We start from the raw sequence: 22,655 nt of genomic DNA on the forward strand, positions 1-22,655 counted from the left end.
ACCAAGAAAATGGGAAAAGGTGAAATGGGGATTTGAGAGGACTGTGGGAATATTAAGCGACCTGAAATTTTAGTTCTCTCTGATATACAAGGCTGTTGTAGCTCTCTTGGGTAAAACTTGTCTGTGTACAGGTTTATTACTTAACTCTTCTCTTTCAGCAGTACTTACAAGCCAGTTAAGCCCCAGTGAATCCTAATACGAAGCACAGCACAAACAACAATTATACAGTCTGTGAAAGTTGTTTGAGACAGGAATGGCTCTGAACATGGACACTTTTACATTTTTTTGCAAAGATCAATGACAATACATGAAGGTACATGTTTATGTGGAAGGAAGTACACATGGCAGAGTGTGTTGATTGTGGAGTAAGGGCTGGGTGCACTGATTTGTCTATTGCTCCTATTTCTTTATCTAGCATGCTGGGGAGCCTTGCAAAGCAGTGAGAGCGAGAGCAGTGCTGCAATAGTGTCCTGTTCCCTCAGCTGTTTCCCATTGACCATCCTAAGGCAATGCACAAGACTGAAAAGCAAGAGCTTTCCCCTTCATTTAGGCAGAGGTGTATTGTTTTACTTTGGGATTTGTGTGCATTTTGACAGACAGCTATGGGATTCTGAGTATTTGTGGAACTTTCAAAGCTTTACCTCTTGCTGCTTGTAGAGTTTGTTTGAATTTTAAGTACTCTAGTACCAGAACAAATTCAGCTTGGGATTCCATGCTGAACTCTCCTTCCTTTTTGCAGTTTTGAAGACCTACAGTTATGCACTTGTTACAGGGGTTTGATAATACTGTAATCTTTCCAAGATAGCTGTTTCCTTCTTGGTGCTAATACTTCAAGTTCTTCCCTTAGAAGGTATTGATACTTTTGTCTATCATCTCCTCACCCTTAGTTGTGGCCTCCTACTGTGCAATAGCAGAATAGCACTGGTTTATATACATCTCTCTGAGGAAACCCTGGGCCCTTGTGCTTTCTCAGTATTATAAGATTCTTTGTACTAAACCAATAAGCTGCTCTTCTTACAGGGGCATGAAATCTTTTGTGTTACTGCTTGCTCCTTCCTTGGTAATGACCTTACTCAGTTGTTCTTCATTGAAGGAGTGCTTTTGCAGCTGCTTAGTATGCTTTGTTGAAAACAATAGAAAGTAGTGCTTGTATTGAAAGTATTCAATTTCAATATAAAGAAAAAAAATTAGTATTGGAACTACAAATCATGTTCGGGATGATCTTTGATAGCTGTTATTCCAGTGTCAAAGCTCAGCTGATATAAAATACTTATGTCAGCCAGAGGTTTTGCTTGATTTGAGTGTGACCTATTTTGTGGCTTATAAAATGGAAGCACACAATGAGGTTTGTATAGCTACTGGATGACTTCTTCCTCTTTAAACTCTTTAAAAAAAAAAAATAAAAAAAAAGAAAAGTTCCTCAAATAAAGCGACAGTTATTTCCACAAGAGATGTTTTGTTTCCTGCTTGGTGAATTACTGATCCAGACCTCTAATGGAATTGTGACTCCAGTCTAATTAGTTACTAAACTTAGCTGGCACTCACAAGCACACAAGGGTAATAGACACAGGAAACAAACTGAAATGTGTTACTGTCCTGTTGTCTGAAACAACACTATTAAAAAATTCAGTTTATAGTTGGAATTTCAAATAGCAAGAGATCTAAAGCTTTGTCCAAATGACAATGCACAGGACTGAAAAGTAATTGATTTCATGTGGTTTGTTTTAGATTTGTGTCTAGTTCCCTGACCTGTTCTCCATTTGTAAAGTAGGAATAACACCACCAACTTCAGTTACTGTTGAGAGTAGGAAGGTAAAAACTAACCCTTCAGGGAGCTGTCTGCTTCAGTATCAGGTGTAGAATGGACTTTCTAGAGAGAAAGGTGTTAAGAAGGAAGTAGCTGTGAAAGGGGCTTCTGGTGCCAACAGTGAACTGTGGCTGAGCTTTCCAACTGGTGACTTCTTTAGTTCTGCTGCAGTTCCAGTCTGTGGGGTTGGAGAAAGGATTGTAGTTTCTAGAGGTCTCAAGAGAACTGGAAATGACTGGGTTGCTAAGTGGTTGGAGCAGCATTTCATTGGGTGGTAGTTGTGTCTTCATCTTCCTGGTGTGAGCATTGTCACAGTGCAAGGGCAAAAAAGGCAGCCAAGCAGTTACTGTTGGTGTCTAGGACAGCACTGGACTAAAATAGAGAATCTCCTGAGTATCTGTTCATGTAATTTTTTTTCGTCTAACTTTGCTATCTTCTTAAATACTTGTATTACCATTGTGCCCTAGTAACTGCACTGTTAAGGATTGGTGCTGCAAAGACAGTGAGGGAAACAGGAGAGAAACTTTAGAGTTATGACCATACTGTAACTCCAAAGAAAAGGTGAATTTCTATACAGTACCATTTTCACTTTTATTCTTAGTGCATATGCCAGTATGTGATGTGGCTGTGCTCAGTAAGAGCATTCTGATGACTGAAGCTGTTACTTGCTTGCTTTGATGGACAGATTTCACTTTCGGTTTCTCTAATCTGGAAGGTGTGTATTTGCTGTAGCAAGTACTGACCACTGTTTTTGTTCTCACTGAAACTTGAGCTAGAAGTCAGTTAGAAACATATTGAGACTAGCCTCTAATTTTCTGTTTTACAAGTAAGCTACTGTAGAGAGCACAGAATGTGAATTTTTCTCTTCTAGAAAAACATTAAGAGACTGAGATGCAGAAATACCGATTTGAGGCTTCTTTTGAAACTTGTCTACTTGACTATATATACTGGTCTTATCAAACAATTCCTTTTCCGTATAAACTAATACTGAGTCCTGATTCCCTCCTCTAAATCAGAAGGGGTATAACCTTTTCCTAATGAAAATGGTTCCTATTTCATTTTCTTGCCCTGGGCAGTACAGTGTTAGACTTCTGAAATTTGACCAATGGGTCGCCCAACAGGAATAGTTAAATATTGGTGAGTTCATTAATAGCCTTATTTCTATCACAACAATACAAGTTTGCCTCAGGTTAAAAATATTGGCTATCTCAAACAGTTTCAAATAGCTATTTGTCTGCATCACAAAACTGCCATTGAGTCTGACACAGAGGTTCATTGATGTAGAACCCCACATTTCTAAGATATGAGCTTTCAGTGAGATGAAGGACCAGTGTCTGCTATGTGTGAACTTCCATTTATAATCTTTTAATAATGTGGCTATTCAATTTTGCTTGTTCTAGTGAACCTCTGTAACTGAAATCAGTGAATTTTCAGTCTTGTCTGCCTTTTTTTTATATATCTAAAGCAGACTGGATAATGCTTCTGTTTAATGGCTTCTTCCATTATTTAGAGGTGATAAAGTGCAGCAGTTCCAAATCCTCAGTATGCAGCAGGATTAAAACCTTTCAGAAAGAAAAACTGAAAAATTGATACAGAATTGAATACTACCTTGAAGAGAAGGGGGAAATAATAGACAGAGAATGGGAAGAAAGTGAAGTTCACACTTCTGTCTGTTTTCTCATCTAGAACTTGCTCTTGGTTTTTGCTATCTGGCAGAGTGGGGTATGTTGATCTCTCACCTGGGAGAGAATTGGAACCAGGAAGGGCTGAACACTGCCTGTCCCTTTGCTAGAATGTGACAGCTGTCAACTTGCAGTTCTCAGTGGGTTGTAGTTGATTTATATAATATTAAAAAAAAAAAAAGTCCAAGTGTTTCAACAAGCTTAAAAATAAACAATTCTACACAAAGTGGTATAACTAGTGCCAATAGAAAAGACAAGCTAAAATGGATTGCAATTTTTTCAAAACTAGTTAACATTCATATGGCTTATTCCTATGAAATGTGACAAGGCAGTTGGCTATATATATATACCATATACATACAAATATTTTGTATGTATATAAATGCATGGGTTGAAATGCCAAGTGAAACCTACTGTTAAAGGGAATAAATTAAAAAAAGAAAGGTTTGGGGTATATATATACATTGGTCCTACTGAAGAAAACTGAGCTGACAGTTGGGTGCTGCAGTGTTTCTCAATAGCTGATCATTACTGATCTAGAGCTCAGGTCCCAGTTGTTGGTCCTTCTCTAAATATGAAAGCCTTCATCTTTCTCCCAAATCAAAACAGCAGAAGGTATAAAGGAAGTCTTGCCTTTGCCACTTCCCTGATCTTTTAAAGCAGTAGCTTTGAATGCTGTGAGATTCTGTCTAATGTTCTATTCTTTCTTTAGCTCTTGGTGCAGGAGGAAAAAAGAAAACTTTTTACATGCTCTCCTAGAGGGGTTTTTGGTTTTGTTTTTATCTGATGGGGGGAAATAAGTCTTTTGAAACACCTAGTGCCTTTTTTCTTGAATGCTGTTTCCCTTAATTTCATGTAGCCTCCTCTTGAGACTAATTCTATCTAACAGCAGCAAGGCTTGTCATCAGCAAATGGTAACTTATCTCCTCGTGCAGTCTAAACCATTCTATCTTCTGAGTGTTATTTAAAGCTGTCTTTTTCTTCAGTGACAAAAATAAATTACTTTTATTTGGTTACCTATGCTTCTACTGTGCTATAGAAGAGGAAATGGAATCCTCCTGCTCGTGCTTTTATGTCATTGGCCCAATTGATGTTCTATTCAGGAACTTAGTACTGAGCAAATATCACTCTTTATTTGCTTTACACAAAGAGCTAACCAAAGGAAGAATATGAGGCCAACGGGATTTTTATTTTTACAGCAGTCTTTTTTCTTTTTTTTTTTTTTAATGTATAGAATAGCCTAAAGTTTATAATTTGATTACTTCAAAAACCTACAGCTTGTTGCTTAGTTCTGAAGTTGGGTTTGCAAAGTTGTCATATTGGTCTTTTCTAGCTGGCTTTTTGAGCATATTGCTGGTATCTTTGCAGTTTTGCCTCTAAACCTGAAACACAGCTTTTCACAGACTGACTTCTATTTTTATCAGAAAGAGTCTGTCTTTTAGGCAGAGAAATGTCCTCAGAAGACAAATGACTGACTGTACAGGTAACCTACTCAATGAAAAGATGTAGTATTTTAGATTTGTTCCTTGTCTATCAGGTTCCTACGAGAAGGCATTATTAAAGCTAAGACACATATTTTCCTTAAGATTGAGGAATCCTCTGATGTACAAAAGCATTTTTTAACTCAGCTTATTTGAGGACTTTTGGCTTTGTGAGAGAAAGATTGGGAGTGAAAAGAGAACTTGGTGTTCTGTCTTAAAGCAATTGCTTCTTGTGGTGGTTGTTTAGAAGCCTGAGGAGCTGTGTTGGATAAAGTTGCAGATAGTTCCCATCGTGAGCAAAAATGTATGGAAAAGAGGACAGATTTTCTCCTGTTATGCTTATGCAGTGTCATAAAACTCTAGGCTCCTTAATGGTAAAGATGCACAAATGTTTTGGATCAGTTCTTTATCTCTAGCCTCTTCCTCATAAACTCTTCTGATTGGTACTGATACTTTCTCGGCTATGGATGAAGTTGTCTTCCTTAGTCTTAGTAGAATTCTCTGTCAGTTTCTGATGCTACTCATTTCTTTGGTGGACTCATCATCATACTGGTCTTACTGGTAGAACTTAGTTTTCTATTGCATTCTTCACTTATTTACATCATTTACTCTTTAGAAGGTTCAAAAATGCTTTTGAAATGTAAGCCTGAACCCTTAAAGGCAACATGAAGACCTCCAGCAAAATTATACCTTGTCATTACTTGATAGCAAAAGATTTCTCATTAATTAATTTATTAATTAAATAATTAATCTCATTCAATAATTTAATTAATTAACAAATAACTTCAATAACTACAAATATCATCACATTTCCCACACAATGAAAAAAATCTTGTTTGTCTGTTTTACATCAATATTCAGATCCATGATCATTGTTAGACTGGATCTGGAGACTTTATACTCCCTGGAACTGATTGGCTTAGGAGTAAATGGTAGAATGGACAACTGCCTAATCTCCAGATAAAACTTTGAGACTAGTCCAGCTTTCACTGAATTAGATGGTTGTAGAGTTATCTTATTAGGTTGCTTGAGATTTAGTCAACAGAGCCTTCAGGATGATGACAAAAGGGTTGTTACACATCATTCTCCTTTGTTACAGCATTTCAAAAAAGCTTCAAAGAGCAATTGAGAACATGCTTTTGAAGCTGATCTTGTCTCCTGGGAAATGTGTTGCAAGTGACTTAAGCTTTCTTAGATGACCTCTGGAGCAGCTTTTAAAATAGAATAGACTATTTCAGTTGGAATGGACCTACAATGATCATCTAGTCCAACTGCCTGACCAATTCAGGGCTGATCAAAAGTTAAAGCATGTTGTTAAGGGCATTGTCCAAATGCCTCTTAAACACTGACAGGCTTGGGGCATCTATCACTTTTCTAGGAAGCCTGTTCCAGTCTTTGACCACCCTCCCTGCAAAGAAATGCTTCCTAATGTGCAGCCTAAACCTTTGCTGGTGCAGCTTTGAACCATCCCCACATGTCCTATCACCGCATACCAGGGAGAGGAGCTCAGCACCTCCCTCTCCACTTCCCTTCCTCAGGAAGCTGTAGAGAGCAATGAGGTTGCCCCTGAGCCTCCTTTTCTCCAAACTAGACAAGCCAAAGTTCTTGGCTGCTTCTCATAGGACTTTCCTTCCAGCCCTTTCACCAGCTTTGTTGCCCTCATCTGGATGCGTTCAAGGACCCTCACATCCTTTTTAAATTGTAAGGCCCAGAACTGTACATAGTACTTGAGGTGAGGCTGTACGAATGCTGAATATAGCGGGATAATTGCCTCTTTTGACTAGCTGGTTATGCTGTTTGATGCACACCAAACAGGTATAAACCTGTTAGTATGTATGTACTCCAGGATTCTTGGACTTTTGAGTCTTTTCACCAAGTTTTAAAAAAAGAAAACAAACAAAAAAACCTTCTCCTTTCTCTCAATTGTAATGGCAACAGGTGTTGCCTTTTTACTCAGGGATGCTGATCTAATCTGTTTTTGAAGCAGCACATAAATGAAATATGTATGTTACACTTGTACATTATTTTTTTTTTTTTGTTTGTGGGCTATACAGTTCACATCCTGACGCATTATACATAAGTTCTATGCCTGAATATAGAAAAAGCAGCAAGGTTTTCTCCTGTGGAAATCATTCTCCTATGAAACAATCAAAAAACAACAACAAAAAAATCAAAACCAGCCCCCAACCTTCCCGCTGGAAGAAAGAAAAGAGAGGAAAAAAAAAAAAAAGAAAGAAGAAAAGCAGAGAGGCCCACCCACCCCCCCCCCCCCCCCAGATTCTTCCTGTTTACCCTCCTCTGTTTACATTCCTGATATATACAATGAGAGCTACCTACTCATTTGCTATTTTAGTCACCTCCAGCTGTTCTGTGAAAATTGGTGTTTTGAATGTAGTCTTAAGAAGATATTATGCAGTGGGCTGAGTTCAAAAGCATTTGGACAGCTTTTTACATTTGCATATATATGTTCCTTGTAGAAAAGAAATTAGAAAAACATCTGCGTAGATTATTACTTCAAAGAGTGAAGTTGCTGTACAGCAACAAATATTTTACATATCGTAGTCCTGATGCCATTGATTCATGGCACGGTAAAGGAACTGGGATGCTAGTTGAGTTTACTGGCCCAGTGTTCTTAATTTGAAGTGTTTCACTTCAGTTATTTAGCTGCAAAATGTAGAATAAGCATCTGCCAACACAGGATTGTGTGAATGCATTGCTCAGCTCAAAGTGAGACTTTACCAGTAGGCACCTTTTCTTAGGTTTAGGATAAAAAAAAATACTTTGTTTAAACAAATAACTTCAATAACTACAAATATCATCATATTTGCCATACAATGACAAAAAAATCTTGTATTTATGCAGTTGAGAGAAGACACAGCTAGTCTGCTCAGCGTGCATATAACTGTTTTCCAGGTTTCGTTTTTCTATGTCTACAGGGAATAAATTGTGTTAGTTTAATTAAGTGATAAATGAATTACCTATGGCAGGTAACTTAAAAGTGAGGAGGTTAATGGCTGATAAATCATAAGGAGAGTTGTGACACATGAAACTCAGTTTCAAAGGGAGTTGAACACTATGATTTTATTTTTTTTTTAAGCAGCTTTAGAGATAAATGAGTCTAACTCTTGCTACCTAACCTCTGAGGTCTCCAGCAGTTTTATTGCAATGTTTTTCCTTACGTGTCAAAATTATACTTCTGCAGTCCTGCAGGAGAGGAGTCGATTGGTGTGCTATTCATCTGTGTTGGGGTGCTGATCTTTGTGATTAAGGGAGCCTGAAAATGGGATGGAAGTGTAATAAACCTGTTCTTAATTTGTGTCATCACCCTGCAAACACATGAGTAATTTCATGCACATAGCATGGTTTAAATTTGGTTAAGCTTCTGTGTATGTTTATCTTCATGTGACTTCTTAAAGTGAAATGAATGTTTACAAAGGTGGCTGCCAGTGGCGCAAGATAATAAGTGTCTTCACTGCAACAGTTAAGCTTCTTGAAACTATTTTGAGGTCCAGTTGAAAAGTTTGTATTTTCTGACTTTTTTTTTTTCTCTCTCTCTCTCTGTAGCCCTAGATAGTGCTTTACAAATTAATTACTGCTATAGATGCTGGTAATTTAGTCTCTGGACAGCAGTCACCTGTGTTTTACATAGCCATATGGAAAGCCAAAACATATGGCTGTTAAAATGGTTGCAGGTAGTACGGAAACTGCTGTAAACCTACTGTATGATTTCTTTTTTTTTTTTTTTTTTTTTTAAAACAAATACAGATCTCCTATCAAAGAAGAAGATCTCAAACAAAAAAAAGCAAACAAACAAAAAAAAGACTGAAAAGAGGTTTGTATTCAGCAGCCTAAGGAGGTGATTAGAAATAAACCAAAAAGTATGCAAAAAGCTTACAAAAGTCTGAAAAAACTAGCTAATTCTTTTCTAAATCTATCAAGACAGAAATGCAGCTCAAAGTCTGTAATGATTGCAGATGAACAAGTTACAAATTTTTTTCCGAAGAAAGCTGTAGCAGAAAAACTGTTTAATTTTTTAACCCATTTTCATCTTGTAGGACCTTCAGGAGGTTCTTACATTGCAACTCTTATTTATCAGGAGTTATCAAAAATTTGGCTCAAATAGGAGCGTCTGAATAGACTAGTGACCAAGTTGACAACATTAACAGTAAAATAAATTTCCAGGACCAGATGGTGAAACAGCATTCATAAAAGAAGCAATTAGTTAGAGTAATATTCTTTAGTCTGGAAGAGAATGCCCTGAGGGAGAAATTATGGTAGAAATCTGTGAAGTATGCCATGGCGGCAGCCACAGAGTGAGTATTTGCCAGCCCTCATAAATGAAGAAGTAGGTGGCAACAATGAGGTGAGCACAGGTGGACTCAAACAAGAGGAACACTTCTTTTTGCACTAAACAGTTTTTGCAGCAAGCTGTGGAAATTCTTGCTGCAAAACATAGGTGGGAAAAGGCTGCATGTGGGTAGAGCTTAGACAAATTCATGGAGATAAAACAGTTGACACAAACCATTACAGACAAGCCCGCAACTACAAAACAGTAAGATTAGAGTGAAGTGTTAGGTAGAGTTCCTCAGTTTAAACTGAATGATATAAATAGAGGTCACAAGAAACAGAAATATAGTAAGATGTAGGGACTAGACAACATTCGTAGTATATGCGCTACATGCTCTTTCCAAGTGCATTTATATTTTGCTTGGTTCATTGCTCCTTATGTTGTTGTAGCCTTGCTTGTTAGATGATTGTATCTATGAAACCTTGCTTGCTTGTGTTTTGTGAGGTAAACTGATCACCTGGTGATCACCTAAGAATATTAAAGCTTGAAAGCTTTCGCTTAGTTGTTGGGTAAATTAAAAGGCAATTTGAGAACTGAAATACCTGCAGACTTCAGCTGTGAGTGGATTATTCGAGAAAATCTGAGCTGTAGCTGCATTTTTGTGCCCATTTTTTTTAGAAGTCTTTTGGGGAAGAATTTTTTCAGACAAAGCTAAGTAGCAACTGTAGTTAGAAGGTGCAAACTGCAAGCTTTGGTTTAAAATGTTTTTATTCCAGCATTTGCTGCCAACTCAAAACTAGAGTCTGTGTTTTGTGATTAGTCTACAATGGTTTAACACTTTTAGCATGTTCTGCAGACTAATTATCTACACACTCAAAGTGCCAAATTAATAAAAAGCTAGTATTTAATACAGCACCTTCCAGTAATTACAGTTATGTGGAAAAGTGTTTAGTCCCTTTGTAATGAAGGAAAGTATTAAAAATAATAGGCCTATTTCCCTTTCATTCTGTTGCTGAAGAATACCGCTGTCTGACTTTCTGTTGCATAAACATAGTGCATTTTAGAATTAGTACATTGAAAAAAGACATAAGTAAATATTAAATGTTTTCTCCCAGTAGTAATTTTCTCAAGCATTAGCTTGAATGTGTTTATAAAACTTTGTTTTATAACAACACTGAAGCTTTCATTTCTGGAACCTTTACATTCTTTGAATTGTGAAAGGGTGGAAATATCTCTATATATATGTAGCAATCTCAATAAAAAAAGAAAAAACTGCAAGGTAAAATAAAGGTCAGATACGAACGTCAAAACCAAGAATTGTCTTACACTATTTCCATAGCTTATCATTTAGAAATATTTTACAGGAAGCATTAGTTCTATTATGGTCTGTCTTTCTCAGTTCTGCTCAAGACCTACATTTCTGAACTCTCAGTGAAATCTCAATACAAAATGTAAATGGTCATTATTCATAATTGCAATATGCTAAATGCTTATGCAGTTACTATTCAAAAGCTCTTTTGTCAGCTTTTGTCTGTAGTGTTTGTCTGCAAAAGTACAAGTTCCTATAGAAGCTTAGTTCTTTAGCCCTGCCAAGCAGTAATACAACAGAGCCTCTGTCACACTCTGTGGAGGCTTGGAGCTTTTACTTCCTCTCCTGATCTTTTGATTTGCAGATTTGAAATCCAGAGCAGATCATTAGTAGTCTCTGATTTCACTTCCTATAGTGTTAAATGGTCATAAAATGGCATACAGCAAGCCAAGTAACTTTTGATTGGAACTGACAGAAGCTTTTTTGAATATATTTCACTCATGATATAAAATTTTAACATGATGGTAGACGCTGTCCTTTCACTTCATAAGTGCTGCCAGTACTTAGCGTGAACGTTTTAAAAATATGTAGTATCTTCACCTTTTGATTTTTTTTTTTGTTTGTTTTTCTTTTCACTTTTGAGTCTTGTTAGGCCTTTGTGTCTTGGAAACTACTCCAGTATTAGAAGGTATCTTGATTTGAAGCTACTTGCATGATTATGACCTTCAAACTTTTGTCTCAAATACAAGACTTCCCTTAGCCTCTTGCTGAAAGGAAGACTTTCAGGACCTCAAATAATACTTGTGACTTTTCTCAGACATCTTTTCTTCGTGTTGCCATTTTGATTTTTACAGACCCGTTATTTCCATGATGGTCTTCCCAGTGATGCGTACAACTATGATTTTACCTACGATTCTTGTTACATTTGCTAACTTTTGGCTAAGAGTAGATACTCTCTAAGACCAAATCTGGAGATCCAGTTTTCTAATGTGACTTCCTCCCTTTCCCCCCATCCTTTTTGAAGCTGATGTTGTAGTGAAGTCTTGCCAGCACAGTGTTTATTTTCTGTAACAAGTTACATTTAGTCTTTAACTTAAAAGTCTTTTCAGGAATTGTGAACGGGTGGTTTTGTTGTGGGGTTTTTTTCCTTTTGGATCTTCCTTGAAATGCTATTTATCAGCTATTAATATTATTATCCTGTAATGCAACAGTCCTATAATTCATAAACTATTCTGCTTAGCTGGATTTAAAACAGGTGATTTTTTTTTTTTCAGAAACTAAGGAAAAATCTTCACTAGAAAAAAGTCTCTTAATTACTTAAGAAAATTCCTAACTGCCAGTAAAGGATCAATTTTTTTGTCTTCCAGGAGAAGGAAAGTTATTTGCTGCCTTTTCCTATTTGTTTGTTACTTTCTTATAACGCACTTAAAAACAAAACAAAACAACTTAGCATAATTGTGAGATTGTTTTCATTGAGAACTGTCCCTTCTAGTGAGCATTAGATATTTTATACTTATGAATGTGCTTTATTTATTGCATTTAGCATCTTGCTCTCCTTTCCCAGAAAGTGAAATTTTCTTCCCAAGCCTAAACGGAGTGGTAAGTAGAAGCAGGTTTGATGCATAAGCTTGGAGAATGCCCCACCTAGTGGATGATCACAAACTCATTTTCTCATTGCTCCTGTTCAGACAGGAGACTTAAGGTTACGGTGGAATATTAACCACATTTACTGCCAGCTCAGGAAATTGATTAAATACCTGGATTTTCTTTCCCCTTTTTCTTGGGGAGTGATGGTGGTGATGTTTGGGGAGCTTGTAGAGGGGACAGGTAAAAAGGGGATTTACATTAAAGAAAGTTTCAAGTTGGAAAAGATAGTGAAGTTCCCAATAAATGTTTTGACATAAGAAATTAACAACAAGCTGTGGTGATTGAAATGGCCATCTTCAAACTTGGCGTTCCTGAATGTCAGGGGAAAGTATATCAACAGAATTATTTTCTGTGCCAGGCAGGAGATGAGGTGGGAATCTTTCTTTATTCAATACAAGACCGGCATTTCCCTTGTGTAAGAAAAGATGCAATGAACAGGACAGCAAATTAATTTAATTAAAGAACAGGACAGCAAAATGGAAGGTGTTGAAGCCTGTCCACATGCTTCTCAAAGAGACTTGTGCTTTTAAAGGCAGACTAGAGGATATGAGTTATACCCCACAGTGAACACAAGTTATCAATTGGAAGAAGTGGAATGAGGTATTGTTATTTTTTTAAGATTATGTTCAGTTTTCTGTTATGCTGTCCATTGAGAAATGCCAAATGACAACGCTTACTGAAACAGAGCATTTAATATCAAAGTAAAGAATAAGTTCTACACCCTACACTTCCTTTTCATTTTTCAAAATCTTATGAAATAGTCTCCAGGAAAAACAAACAAACAAAAAAACCTGCTTAAAACCATCTTCATAAATTCTTGGATGTTGTGGAAGGAATTCTGCCTAAATTTCTTCCACAGATTGGAATATACAAAAGTAGAAATCTAGATGGTTTTGTGTTTTATTTTTTTCAGGCAGTTACTGGCCTTCGGTCTTGGGCAGGCTTAGAAAGTTATTAATTTATACCTAGTTAGTTTTATAGCAAGTTAACTTGTGTAGACTGCAAGACCATCATCCTCTAAACGTTTATTAGTAGGAGTTGTACTTCCTTTGTGAGTAGCTCTATTAGATCAGGGTGGAGATAATTTTCTGCAGCTGAAATAAGTACAGGTGGGGATAGTGGTAACTTCAGGAAGTATGATGCAGTAACTGTCTTCCCATCACCTTGTTAGTGGGTTATTTGCTCATGCTGGCTTTGTGATTTTGTATCCTTTTGCCAATATAGTCTGCTTTATCTTAAAAAAAAAAAAAAAAAAAAAAAAAAAAAAAATTTAAAAAAAGGCACCACTCTGTGAACAGTGTAGTTCAGTAGGGTTACTGCCACTCTGCCACTTAGTGGGTTATAGTAGCTTAATGTGGTGAAGGGGGGGGCAGGGAAGTTACCCTTACTCTTGGAATAGATAAATGGCATTCATTCTTTTGCTAAGTTAAAATAAAAATCGTAACAGTTCCTCTCATATTCTCGAAAGAAAAACAAATGTCTTCTGTTACCTCTTCTGCTTAATGGTGAAGCTGTATAATAGTGAAGAACTGCAGACTGAAATTACTGCTTTGCAAAATTATTTTTTGATCTTTTCTTTTTAGATCAGATGACATATGGCTTGTTCTTCTGATGTTTGTCCTAATCTTGATGTGTTCGAAGTGTAAAACAAGGCTTTAGAGCCAGCAGTCAGCACTAGTTTATGCTTTCTTGGTTTGGGGGGCGTAGGGGAGTGGAATGAGGGAGGGAGGGAGGGAAGAGAAGTGAGACTGTCCAAACTACCTGCTCACACACAGCTTCCTAATGAGGTGGCATTGCACTCCCATTCATGGAGGTGCCCTGCCTCACTAGAAATTAAATATATATGCATACCAGTGGAACAAGTCACATTCCCTTCATACAATTTAGAGAGAATAATACACCTTAATGAGAAGACTGGGGATGGCAGAGGGTGGGAATTACTTTTGACCTTGGAGTCAGTCGTCTTTCTAGGGTGAAAAACAGTAAAGCATATAGTAAATGCATTAGTATGACCAGATTTAATGTACAAATCTGGTCATTCTTTTACTTATGTATTTATTTGTAAACCTGTGAGGTTCAGTACGCTTGAATTCCTGGCTTTACTGCATCGCCGTTTAAGTGTTTACACAGACTTGCACTTGTAATCTTGGTTATAAATTTTACTGCATTGTGTTCTCTGAATGGAAAATAAAAAATTAAATGCAAACTATCATGGATAAATTACTATTACTACTAAAACAGACCTGAAAAGGTCTTATCTTTTTCTTTTTTTAAGAAGCAGAAAACTTCTAAAATTGAGGTAGCTGTATTGTATGGCAAATCTAATGCACTAGATTTGAGAAAGTTGTTGCTCACCTCCATTTTTACTGGAGCTCATCACAACGTTGAGGGGTGTAAGAGAAGCAGAGGTGGCAAACATGGAGTATTTCTTAACATTCTTTCATAAGTGTCTTCAGAGACAAGTTATATTATGCTGTATTGTTTCTGCTCACTTTCTTTATGCTTGACAGCGTTTAAAAATACTGCTATATAGAAAGTCTTTGTTAAACTGTTTTTTTTCCTTGCTAAGAGGAATGCCACTTCAGTCTCCCAGCATGCTTCTAACTTAAATATTACTTGCACACATACAGGGGGCTGAGTTTTATATTTAACTGTAGCTGATGAACAATTACAATACTGATTACTGGTGAGGAAGACAAATGGTTCTAGCTGGACTCCACAGGGTGGTTTTCTTGTTTTGTTTGTTTGGTGGGTTTTCGTCCAACAAGCTTATCCCCCAAAGCAGGACTAAAGCCCGTTTTCTTCCTCCTGTTCTGTTCAAATTAAACCAACTTTCTAGTAAGCTGTTACCTTGTAAGTTAAAAAATTTTCTTCCTCCTGTTCTGTTTAAACCAACTTTCCAGTAAGCTGTTACCTTGTAAGTTAAAAATGAAAACAGTGCAAACTGTATCCCTTGTGATCTCAAAGGTTTTTTGGCTAGAGAGAGAACTGGTAGCATATTTAATGCCTTTTTTAAAACTTCATGCAGGCACACATCTATTCTTTGGGTGCAACACTGAAAGCAGCAATAGAATATGTAGTAGAACCTGAGACAGAATCAGACTTTGGGCAAGATCTGCATACTCTACTGGAACAAATGCAAGAAGAGAATCCTGAAAATAGGCCAGATATTGAGGTAAAACTGCCCTACATATTTTTTTGTTTAAAAAAACTGACAAAAATATTTGTGCATGTGTGCTAATTAATAGAGAGATGATCTTTATATGTAATGTGCTCAGATTTTGTAGTAAAGCTGAGGCTTTTGAAGGGTCAGCAGAAACTCTTTGTTCTTCCTACTGTAATGGAGATACAACCTGAAAAGCCAATGTAAATGTTTTATGGTGATTCGATTTTTCAGAAGATTGGGTGAATACACTTGTGGATCTAAATTTTCTCATTAAGTGTTTCTTCTCATTTAATATTTAGTTTACAGAGAGAGAGTGAGTCATTAGAAGTAAGAGCACAGGCTTTATGCTGTGAAATTTGTATGATGGCTCAGATGATGTTTGGATTGCATTTAAGAAGGGGATGGAGGGAGCCATGGCCCGGGAAACCTCTGTTCCTTGGCCTGTTCAAAGCATTACTTCAAACTAGTTTTCTGTAAATATATAAATGTTTCATGTTATTTGATTAGGTATCTTAACTGATTTTGTGTTTTATTCCATTTAGCCTCTTATTTTACTTTTACTTTAACTTTTCTAAATAAAGATATATAGGATTTTTCAATATGATGTTTTCAAAGAATTTACATTCTAACTATTGGTTACCTAATACAGTGTTATTTGACATTGTGTGAAAGTTTAGCTTTCTTTAACGCATTGTTTTTGCAGACTTTCAGACTGTAGCCAGAGAATAACAGTTGTCCAAAGATGACATTTCTTGGATTCAGTTCTTCTACTTCAGAACAGTGCTGTCTACTTTTCTGTTTGTTTTTTTTTCTGTGCTGATAGTGTATATTCTAAATGGTATAGCTCCTATAATCAATATTTTGCAGAAAGAGTACTGCAACAGAGGAATTAATGGATTCATTTTTATAAAGCAAATAATATTGGGTCCCTGATTTAGGACTGCCCGGGCAGGAGACCGTTTCTGATACAGACCCTGCTTGATCAACTCCTGTATTTCTATTTGTTTGCTTTCGAGCATAGTCAGGAAAGGGATGGTATAGCACTCCGTACCATCTCCAGTTGGTCTGTAGCCCCTGAAAGCTATTGCTGTCTACTTACATGTACTAGTTTGGGCCAATGCTGGTCTAAGGTAATACATAAAGGTCACTTTGTGACTGTTCTCTTTTCCATTCCTTTTCCGCTGGGATCTTTCTTGAGTGGAAAGAAGTGGGGGGAGCTATGTAGGCCTTTCACTAGACTCCAGCACAGCTGGATACCTGTATAACTTTTTCCTGTCCTTCCTCAATCTGATATCTGAACCAACAGAGCCATTTTCTTCCTTCTGCTCACAACAGTAGAAGAGCAGTTGAGGAGGTTAAGTGGGGAAGTAAGAACAGCTTCTCAGAGCTGTATGAGGTCTCATCAGTGTTTATCTAGGAACAGTTACTGAGGAAACAGTGGGATTCACTTGGAAAGGCAGCTCTCTTCTACTTCCTGCCCATGGTGACAGGTTCTTAAATGTGTGAATGTCTGTAGTTAATTGTGTGGGAAACCAGTGCTAATGCCATCAAATGATGCTCAGACTACAGATTAAAGATATGTAATACTGCTGCTTCCTGTGATCTGATAATGATTGCTTTCTCTAATTGGGAATAGTGCTTTCTAGATATTTGTGTTTTGCAGTTTTTAAAAGATCCAGGATTTACTTTTAATGTAGTTTTGGTAATAAAAAAATTTATCCTGGCTATGTCACTCATTTCAAGTGAATCACTGGCTATTTAAAAAATAATCCACGCTCGAACTTTTTACATTTTCAGTGTGTTATTCATAAAGGATAGCATTTAAGATTATTAAATTTTATCAGTTGTTCTTAGTGTTCTAACTGTAGGCTAGAACTTGAACTGTATTAAATAATTTTGTTATAGCCCATGGTAAAAATGAGACATTAATTCAACCCCATAATAGAAACACACAGTTTAATGAACAGTGCAAGAAAGACCTCCGATGTAGCATCATATAAATTCAGAAGTACTGTGTAAGTTAATACGATTCACTTTAGTCAAAATTCACAAATCTATTCATTATTAAATAAGTATTTAACACTAATTTTCTCTAGAGCATTTTGTCATTATGTGAAGAAAAACTGAAGATTGCTTCATCAAGCAATATTTGTCGAAGCCTGTCTGCTGTTGGAAGAAGGGTTCTTTCAATTGAATCTTTTGGTGCTTCTCAAGGTACACTTAATGTATTTAGTCAAGAATTTTAAATTGCCTGACATATCTAATGATTTTTAAAATACTATGTTTGTTCCTTTCTAGATATCAAAAAGTCATTAATAAATATTTGGGTATTTGGGGTGGGCAGCGAGGGGGATATACAACTCTTAATGAACAAAATTAATATATTTAGAGTGTCATTTATGATTAAAAGTGACCTGTCCAGAAGTAATTAATTTGTGTACTATACTGAAGATAGGTAACAGCAGTGGCAGAGAAAGCAATATAAAGATTTACTAGGAAAGATTAGAAGGTTTAAATACACATTTAATATAAGCATCTGTTTTTGCATCTAGATGTCTGTGATAACATGTGGAAGGGAAGAATGTGTCAGAGAAGTTTGGGATCTAAATTATGTTCAAATGAGAAAAACAACATAGCAGGTGATTCGTCTGCAGTGGAAGATGTGACAGCTACCTGTCATAAGGACTCTTCTGTAGTTAATCTGGTGACTGGCAGAGAAAGTGGTTTAAAGGAAATGCAAATTGATCTGGATAATGAGAAAACTCAACGTTCTCAACCTGCAACTCAAGCTAAAAAGAGCAAAGAAGAGGACAAACATGCAGTGTATACTGACAGTTTTGGTAGTGTTGCTTTGGATATAAAATCATGTGTTACTGACCTCGACAGAGATGGCATTTTTAAGAAAGGTTCTTTAAGAAAAATTAAAACCTTTCCAAAGCTACCGCTTGAATCTGCAGATACAAATAACTTTTTTACTTCTGTAACCAACAGTGGACCACTAGCTAGGAAAAATCATTTGCTAACACAAGAGTCACTACCTCTAGACAATAATAATGAGGTTGCTTTTTCGAAGGGAAATCTTAATTCGTTTGCTATTTGTAGTCCACCAAAAATAGAACCAAAGAATCACCAGGTTAATGATCTTCATTTAGAAGCTCCGTGTGTATGCACACAGGTGTCTGGCATGAATCTAGAAGAACATATGTCACTTATTAATGGTAAAAAGATAGGGTTTGCGTCATCTGATCACAAAGAAGACTGTTCTGATGCTACCTCTGAAATGCCAAATACAGCTGGTATGCTAAAAGGCCCAAATCAATCAATTGCTGGAGCAAAAATGCTAGACAATTACATGGCGTTGGAAGACTCTTCTGAAACTTTCCAAGGGTCAAATGAAAATTCCTTACCACATTTTAACAAGATGGCTTCAGTGTTAACGACAAAACCCAGTGGGAACAGATATGGATCAAACCTAATTAGGTCTCCAGAATTAAACAACGGTGCGGTGAGCTCAAACAATAATGAAGATAATCTTTGTGGAGGCAGAGGGTCAGAAATCAAAAGTAATGAGCAGGTAGTAAAAATAAAGTCTTCATTATATAGCTGCTGTAGTCACTTATGTGGAGATGAAATGACTTAAATACTGTGTGATTGCTTCCCTCCTCACCCTCTTTAGCATCCTGGAAAACTGAATTTTGCTAGTCTGCACACTTTAAGAGTTAATGTTGGAAGTATGGTGATCCTTTTTTCGTCTTTAAAAGTAGAGTGCTACAGTGAAATTTATGCTATTGCAAAGTCAACATTCATTTTAATATTTTTTTTTTACAAATGCAGTATATTCACTGGTGTGTTAGAACGGCATACTTAATAGTTGATTACCTTTGTAAAAGAACATTACCAAAGTATATGTAGACTTTTATCTCTTTATTACTTTCAATGCATAAAGTTCACTACCTTGCAGTGGGCCTCCCAGTGCTTATGAAAATTGCAGCGTTCCTGACTGTAAAGCTGACCTCACTGAAATCAATGGCAATAGCCCATCTGTTTCAGGAGGTGAAAAGGCTCCACTTTTTTTTTTAATTTACATGTGCATTTAAGTTTTTGAAAATTGTACATGTGCTGTATCTGTTCTGTGTTCTTAAATTACTGCCTCTGTGTTTATGTATATTTCATGATAGAATTCAAATATGTGCACAATATGATGGATATGTTGTCTCAACCATTTCATCTTTATAAATAGCCAAATAAGAAGAGGGAGTGCTGATAATTACTTCACTAGAATTCGTTGATAGATAGTTGTAGCATGGTCTCTTCTCTACTCAGATTACATATTCTCAGGGTGGACAAGTTTGGTCTCTGACTAGATGGTTTTCTCATGTGCCACACTCAAAAGAGATGTAAACAATCCATGTGATAGGAGAGCTGCTGGCTAAAAATGCAGGATGGCTGATGCTTCTCCAGCCTTCTTGTGACTTGACAGAAGTGAGCAGCACAAACTTCACACATTCCATTTCCAGAATTTAAGCTTAGGTGAAGATTTTTTTTGTCTGCTGATAACTCAGCCTTGTTCTCATTGCCTAATAGCCAGTCTTCCAGCCATCCCATGCAGTGGCTCTCAGTCTGCATCTATCCCTCTTTTCACCTTGCCCAAATACCTCCAATAATAACCTAGGAATGCCAAGTGTGTAAAGAGCCTTTGGTTCATCATAGCTAAAAAAATTAATGCAACATCGAAGATTCTGTTCTAACTGCTTTTTTTCCCTTTCCAGTCTCTCCTCCTCTCAATAGCATGTGTGTTTATTAAATTCATAGTGCAGGAGAATAGTAAATATGGATAAGTGCCACATGGCATGGTTTTGCTCTCTGAGGGAGTAACTCATTGTATGCATATTAAGTCCTTTATTTAGTTTTCTAATCCTGCAGGCGCATTCTTCAGACTCTGGGTAAAGATCCATTAATTGCAGACCCTTCCCCCTGCCCCTTCCTGCTCTGGTCTATGCAACCTTATTCAGAGGAGGGTGCAAAGTAATAATCAAATTTGTAAACATTCCAAAGTCGTCTGCTTTTGCGATGTCATGTGTTACTCTGGTTTTACATAAACCTGTTTCATTTGGTAGATATGCTTGTATTTCTAGCAAGGATTGTAGCAATTTCAGTCACTGACTTCTTGTGAGAAAGTTTGTTAGTATACAGAAATCTAGGTATGTCTTAGTATTCAAGCAACAGAAGTAACTGTCTTTCATCTTATGTGCAAATCTCTTTTTCTTGATTGGAGTTTTTATATTTTTTAAATGTTAAATTGTATAAACCTAGGAATTAATTTTCATGTTTATTTGTCCTGGAGGGGATGGCTATGATAAGACTGTCAGACCAGTATTAAACCACTGCAGCTGGTTTGTTAGGTATTTTGGTTTTGGTGGTTTTGTTGGTGTGGGGTTTTTTCATTCCAAGCAATAATGGAACCACATTAAAGTCACTTGCCTTGAGGTGGAAGTGGGTTTACTTAAGCCTCTGTGTTAACTAGAGAGGTGTGGTGAATAAGCTGCCATCACTTAAGAACAAGAATTAAGTGTTTTGATAGGGGTTCTTCTTCAAGGAGGAAAAAAATCTTTTGAAATAAGACCTATATTCTGTCCTTACCGGATTACCAGGACAGCAGTTAAGTCTGGGTACAAGAAGATACTTTCAAGAAAATAATCTTCCTCAGAATTACAGTTTCCCAAAAATCTTGCAGGATTTGAAAGCTGTAACAAATGTCCTGTGTGCTTTTCCTGCAGCAGTACTTGAGATTTGCACACAGAAAAGTAAACCAAAATATGTTTTCAGGTATATTCTGCTATTCTTCTGAAATCCTCTTTTTCTTCAAATATCTCATCATTAATTTAAATAGTGTTCTTTCAGCCTGAACAGAACTTCATTCTTTCAAATAAGTAGGCTCTTAGTAGATATGAGGTTATCCTGCTCCCCCTGAATTCACAGATCCCAGTGAATTAGAAAAAGTAATTATTATTCCAGTTACCCTAATAAGCAATGTTGTAATACATCTGATCTGAAATAAAGACAGCAGGGTGGTTGTTGTTTGTGAAAATGGAGTTTTACAGCTGTGCTTTCAGTAGAAGAAAGGTTTGATAGACTCATGCTCTATATTTTATTTTATTTTTTAGTAATCAATTCTAGCAAATGTTCAGGTTCTGCTTGTTAAAATCCTGCATTGGTCTTAATAAAAAAACAAACAAACAAACAAAACAACACAACAAAAAACCCACCTCTGATAGTTTAACTGCTGTAGGAAGAAAAAAGTATTTGAATATATAAACATGTGAGCAACACCTAGGTTTGTGAAGTGGCTGGCTGTTCTGTAAAATGCTGAGCTTCTAGCCTGGTAATCTTTGTTTTCTGAAGGAGGGTCATTCATTTTCAGTAGTTATTGAACTGTATGGCAGACTCTATTATAAGTCTTAGAGAAGGTGACTGGGTTTTTTTTTTTTTATAATGTTTTCAGCTTCTTTTTCCTCTTCTGGAAAACAGATTTTATTCCCCAGGCTTCTGAAGCATAGCATTTTCTGCCTCTGTCTTACCTCCTGACAATTGCAAAAATAAAGCCATACTGTGCTATTGCTTATGTGAAAAAGTTACAACTGATGTCTGTACACTTTCAAGTTCCCTTTCATTTCTCTGTGCCAGAATTTTACCAAATATCTAAAAATATATTTATTTTTTTTAAAAAAAAAAAAGAAGCTAAAACTTGAGCCTGAGAGTTTGTTCATTTACTGCAAAGGCACAAAAAATGTGTGAAGCCCCAACTAACGTGATTTCTATCTTCTGGGCTAAATGGAAAACACCTCATGATTTTCAGTGCTGCTCTTTCACTAGTTTTCTATAACAGATAAGCATGATTGCAGCAAATAGAGCTTTTAGAATAGTATCTCTAGCATCTCTTTAAATATTTCTTGTTCTTTAGAGAAAGTGCAATACCAGTCCCATCCGGTTGAAGATCAACCTTGTCTACTCTGGAGAACAGACAGTTTTTCTCACCTGTCAGTAATACTTCTCCAGTGGACAACATTTTTCTAATACCCCAATACTGCTTCGTAATGTTGTGTGCTTTACTGCTAGTAAGCATTACTAAAAATACTTGCTTGCTTTTGTCTGGCTACCGCAATGTATCTTGTGAGGGTTTTCCTAGTAATTTTTATAGTTTTGCATGCCATAAATAAATATTTTTCACTTCAAGTTTGAGTGAGGATCTTTTATTTCTCTAACCAATTTCATTCC

General features: G+C 36.5%; 1 protein-coding gene across 1 annotated transcript in view; it reads left to right on the forward strand.

Annotated features, from left to right (window-relative positions):
- KNDC1 (kinase non-catalytic C-lobe domain (KIND) containing 1) overlaps positions 1-22,655 on the forward strand; it is an 87,055-nt gene that overhangs the window by 30,221 nt on the left and 34,179 nt on the right. Inside the window, exons 6-8 of the mRNA XM_009888781.1 lie at positions 15,243-15,389; positions 17,477-17,594; positions 17,933-18,954. Of these exons, the coding sequence (XP_009887083.1) occupies positions 15,243-15,389; positions 17,477-17,594; positions 17,933-18,954 (1,287 nt within the window). The remainder of the gene's footprint in view (positions 1-15,242; positions 15,390-17,476; positions 17,595-17,932; positions 18,955-22,655) is intronic.

Source organism: Charadrius vociferus, unplaced genomic scaffold (genome assembly GCF_000708025.1).
Source record: "Charadrius vociferus isolate BGI_N301 unplaced genomic scaffold, ASM70802v2 scaffold436, whole genome shotgun sequence".
Classification (NCBI taxonomy): Eukaryota; Metazoa; Chordata; class Aves; order Charadriiformes; family Charadriidae; genus Charadrius; species Charadrius vociferus.